The sequence below is a fragment of the Cibotium barometz genome, chromosome 4, assembly GCF_041138505.1.
Source record: "Cibotium barometz isolate CiBa-2024 chromosome 4, ASM4113850v1, whole genome shotgun sequence".
In the NCBI taxonomy this organism is placed as follows: Eukaryota; Viridiplantae; Streptophyta; class Polypodiopsida; order Cyatheales; family Cibotiaceae; genus Cibotium; species Cibotium barometz.
In genome coordinates, this window is record NC_141049.1 from 59,986 (window position 1) to 64,830 (window position 4,845).

A 4,845-nucleotide genomic window follows, 5' to 3' on the forward strand; every position below is an offset into this window, starting at 1 on the left:
AACAATCTAGGAATTATGTCCTTTTCCCTCATCCATGTTTTCTTAGCTCTCATGTACATATGACAATCTAGGAATTATGTCCTTTTCCCTCATTCATGTTTACTTAGCTCTCCTTACACACACACACCGACCCCCTTTCTTTTCCACACACACACCCACCCCTCTTTCTTTCTCTTTTGCTACCATTTTCTTCATAGCTTTTTTTTGGTCACACAAATTGATAGATGAGGGAAACCACCCCCCTTTCTTCTCATGTACATCTTACAATCTAGGAATTAAATGTCCTTTTCCCTCATCCATGTTTCTTGAGCTCTCTCTCTCTCTCTCTCTCTCTCTCTCTCTCTCTCCACACACACACACACACACACACACACACACTCTTCTTTCTTTTACATCTGACAATCCAAGAATTATGTTTTGTTTCCGTAGCTCTCCTTCCACAATCCCCCCCCTTCCTTCTTTTGGCCTTGTGTGCATTTGAGAATCTAGGAATTATGTCTTTTTCTCTCATCCATGTTTCCTTAGCTCTCCTTCTACACACACACACACACACACCCGTCCCTCTTTCTTTTTTAGCTACCATTTTTCTTCATAGCTTTTTTGTGGTCCCACAGATGGATAGATGAGGGAAACATCTCGAGATTACGTGTAGCATGAAGCTTTCCTTGTGTAGAGAGATTTTTGCCTTACTTGTTTTCCTTTATTCCCTAAAGTGTCAATCTATTTCCACATAGCAATTTTTTTTGCCATGCATAAATGTTTTGCCTTTTACTATAGTCCATATTTTTCCTAGTCCATGTAAAAAAGACAAGCATTTCCTTATGATCTTAAAGATGATTTATTTTGTATAGCACATCAATACTAATGTAATAATAAGTCTTAAATTGAGATAGCAAAACTTCAAAGCATGTCACCAATCTAATTTAATTTATATTGGTTGAAATCTCATAGAAAGATACAATAAAGTTTATTAACTATAAGCTTATACATTATATTTTTTTAAAAGAAAATTATCTAATAATTTTTTAAAGGAAGTAATGAATAATGATAATTCAAAAACTTGTTTCATTATAAATTATATTTAAGAAATTTTGACTATCATACACATTCGAGCCCATAAAAGTCGAAAAAAGGGATGGCTACATGTGAATAGCTAAAATAATGGGTAAAAGAGGAGAGAACATGAAGTAATTGAAAAAATAAGCCAAAAATTAAGGGAAAGCTATAGAGGCCAATCTGTATGACCTAAGCCTATTATAGACTTCCCAACATGACAATTTTCAATAAATAGGGGAGGGGGGAGGGGTCTCTTTTTCTCCATGCCTCCTTATCTCAAGAGATAGAGAGTTCAAATTTGCATAAATTTCAGTGTCGTACCTTGTATAAGAGTTATACTTAGGCCTTGTGCACTAGTCTTCTTTTACACTTGTAATCTATACTTTCTATACCTTGTGGACTAGTCTCCTTTTACACTTGTAATCTGTACTTTCTATATCTTGAGGGATGAGATTTTTAGGCATGGGTTTTTTTTGAAGCGGAGGAGACCTACAGCATATAAATCTAACTCTTACACATTCCCCAAGTCAAATATTGAAAGATACATTATGCCTATCTTCAAAATTTATCATTAATTTTTATTTTTTATCCCATTCTTCGAACTAAACTTTTTAAGCGAGAAAAAAAATCGAGCGACATATTTCAAGGAACAGGTACACAAGAAGGCTAAGGCTAGTAATGAGAACACCATAGGTATGCAATATAATTCAACACATCTAGGAATGGATTACATGTGTTCTTGTATAGAACTTTTCCTTCACAGCTAGTACACCTTCAAACTTCATCAATAAATGAAAAGTTGCATGCAAATCATTACGATTCAATTACACCATCAATATGAGCACTTCGGAGTTTGAAACAACACCAAGACATGTGTATCGAGATTGAAACATATGATAACCAAAAAGAACACAATAAAGCATACGACACTTTTTAAAATTTCTTAATAACACGGCAAGTGGCAGCTTTTCAAAAATGCATCAACTCCAGTGGATTACAAAAACATAATGTGGACAGGACGGCATAGCCCACCTAAATAATGTAGGTGCAATTTTAAGGATGAATATCAGTAGAGCCCAAAAATGTGGCACATAAATACCAAGATGGATCGGATGACAATATTAAACAATATTAAGGAGCAATGTTATGGCATCTCCTATCTAAAGAGAATGTGGGGGCACACACACACACACACACGCACGTACACAAAAGAGTGCAAGACACAAGAGAGATGGATGGCTGAATTTCCTTCTATCTTCTTCTCTTCTCTACAACCATATATCTAAAATATAAGAGTACATACATAAAAGGAAAGTACTCTCTTATAACAATATACAAGTAGTGTGAACCCCACTATATGAGTTGGTGCTATAACTATGCCATAACTCTAGTACTCCAAAGTAGCTGTCACACCGCCTGCCATGCACTGGCGGCATATCAACCATAATTCCACCACTCGTACCAGTGACATAAGTGCGGAACCTATCATCCACGAAGGTCATCAATGTTCGCTGTAGCACTAATTGAGCTCGATATCTCAACACCTGTCCTCAAGCTCAACTCCACACACTATACTCTAAGTAAGCTCCTAAACCTGTGGAGCTTCTCTGTGTCAAATGCCTTCGTGAAGATGTCATCCACCTGATCCTTTGTGCTGACATATACCAGATCTACATCACTTGCGAACCTTCTCTCTCACAAAGTGATAGTGCACCTCACAGGAGGAGAATGATTGTATGACGATGAGGAAGAAGGGGATTTGAGAAGAAGGGTGTTACTAGGGCTTGGACCATGGGCAATTAATTGAGAGCGCTAGAGCAGATGGAGGAAGTGGGAAGTAGGTGGCATAAGCTGTGGCACTAGAGAAGATGAAGTGGGTGTAGAGAGGAGGTGTAGGTACTTGGCATGTACGGTATCAATAACCAGGGAAAGGAAGTTGGGGTGGTGAAGGGCTACGCACAGCAGCAACGATGCGGTGTGAGTTCTATTGAACGTGACCAGTGTGGAGAAACAAACATAGGGCGATGGGGAGCAAGGCGTGATGGGCAAGTGTAAAGGATAGGCATCCTCCCAAGCAGAGGTGTGAATTGAGAAAAAGAACGCTGGTGTGATGGAGAGAACCGGTTGTGTTGCAACCTCTGAATTACTAAAAACCACCTCTAAATCACAGCATGACTAATTAATGAATTAGATTTTTCACCCGTATTTTGTAAGGCTTTCGTCAAGCAATGGAAGGTTTTCGTCGAGAATTAATTTTGCAAAAGTAGAAAGAGAGCAAAAAGCAAGAAAAGCGCTCGAAAGCAAGAAAAGCGATAGTGCTACTTATAGGTAGGTGTTGTGCTCCTCTCTGTGTCCTGCATCATCGTCAGCAATAACCAGCAGCCGCAGTAGAAAAGGCAAAGCAGTTCGACCTGTGCGTCTTCTTCAAAAGGTTGCAGGTGGTGCTGTGCTCGACTCAATATCATCGACAAAAAACAACTGCCTGCTCATCATCTCCTCTTGACGCCAATTCTATAGCATGCCACAACCAAATGCACTCCTCCTCTGCCTCTGCATCATGATCGCAGCTTCTTGTTTCAATTCCGCAGCATCGACTAGTGCGCCCTGGAGCTCGCCCGCCCCTAGCCCAACTGCTGTGATCGGCCATCATGCAGCTTCTCCTACATCTTCGGCTTTGGAGACTTCACCAGTGACACCGGCAACGCCGTGCGGGGCGGGGAGCCGGCCATCTACGGCCCTTCGGAGAGGCCTCCGCACGGCGCCACCTTCTTTATGGAGCCAAGCGGCCGCTTCAGCGACGGGCGCCTGATGGTAGACCTACTCTGCCAGTCTATCCACCAGCCCCTTCTGCCACTGAAGCTCCAGCCTTCCGATGACGGTGTTAGGCTTCGCAGCAAGAATTTTTCCATGGCAGGGGCGACCGCCCTGGATGCGGCCATGTTGCTGCGCCTGGCTAACACCGACTCGCTGGACACCCAAGTCTCGTTATTCCTGGAGGATGTGGCCGGCGCCGACCTCAGCCAAGCCTTGGTTTACCTCGGAGAGATCAGCGGCAATGATTACAACTACGCCTTCGGCAGCCACTCCTCATACCCACCCCCTCCCAAGTGCGCCAGCTCGTCCCATACGTGGTAAGGCAGGTCCAAGTCGGCTCCAGCTCAAGCGCATCTTGAGGAGCACGCTTGTTGTACAGGGAGATTTCCCCATGGGATGCATCTCCGTCTACCTCTAGCAGATGGCCTCCCACTTCTCTCTCGACGACCACGACTGCATCGCCGATGTCAACGACATCAGCAACACCCACAATCGCATGCTTCGAGCCGCCCTCCACCACAAGCTTTCCGCCAAGTACCCCGATGTGCAGAACGTCTTCTTTGACACTACAGCAGCCTACTTCAAAATTATTGGCCATGCCGCCGGCTACGGATTCACCGACACAATCATCCCCTGCTATGTCCACAGCCTCAACCGTCTCATCCACGGGGCCTCTAGCAGTACTAGTGCTCCAGCTCCCGCTCCTGCTCCCGCCGCCACGGCCACCACAGCAACACTAGCTGGGGCATGCTCCAACCCTAGCAACTACCTCAGTTGGGACGGCATCCACCTCACCGGCGCCATGCACCGCGCTCTTGTCAGCCTCTTCCTCTATGGCGGACACTGCTTTGCCTATCCCCACCACCACCTCAACTTCCTCACCTCTTGTACCTGACCTGATATTCATCATCAACACATCATCTCTTCTCACTACCTCTCATTTCAAGTGCATTCAATTCATGACGTTTATTCAAA

General features: G+C 43.7%; 1 protein-coding gene across 1 annotated transcript; it reads left to right on the forward strand.

Moving 5' to 3' along the window:
- Positions 1-2,961: 2,961 nt before the first annotated feature.
- LOC147638774 (GDSL esterase/lipase At3g48460-like) lies at positions 2,962-4,845 on the forward strand. Its single transcript, XM_086783803.1, has 4 exons — positions 2,962-3,105; positions 3,682-4,187; positions 4,234-4,243; positions 4,292-4,845. The coding sequence occupies exons 1-4, from the start codon at positions 2,962-2,964 to the stop codon at positions 4,763-4,765; spliced, it is 1,134 nt and encodes a 377-aa protein (XP_086639929.1). The 3' UTR covers positions 4,766-4,845.

Bases quoted from the DNA above. Each gene is read 5' to 3' on its own strand.
- LOC147638774 (XM_086783803.1), top strand. From the start codon at position 2,962: ATGTACGGTATCAATAACCAGGGAAAGGAAGTTGGGGTGGTGAAGGGC. The intron at 3,106-3,681 runs GTGTAAAGGATA...GCCCGCCCCTAG, and splicing joins GAGCAAGGCGTGATGGGCAA to CCCAACTGCTGTGATCGGCC.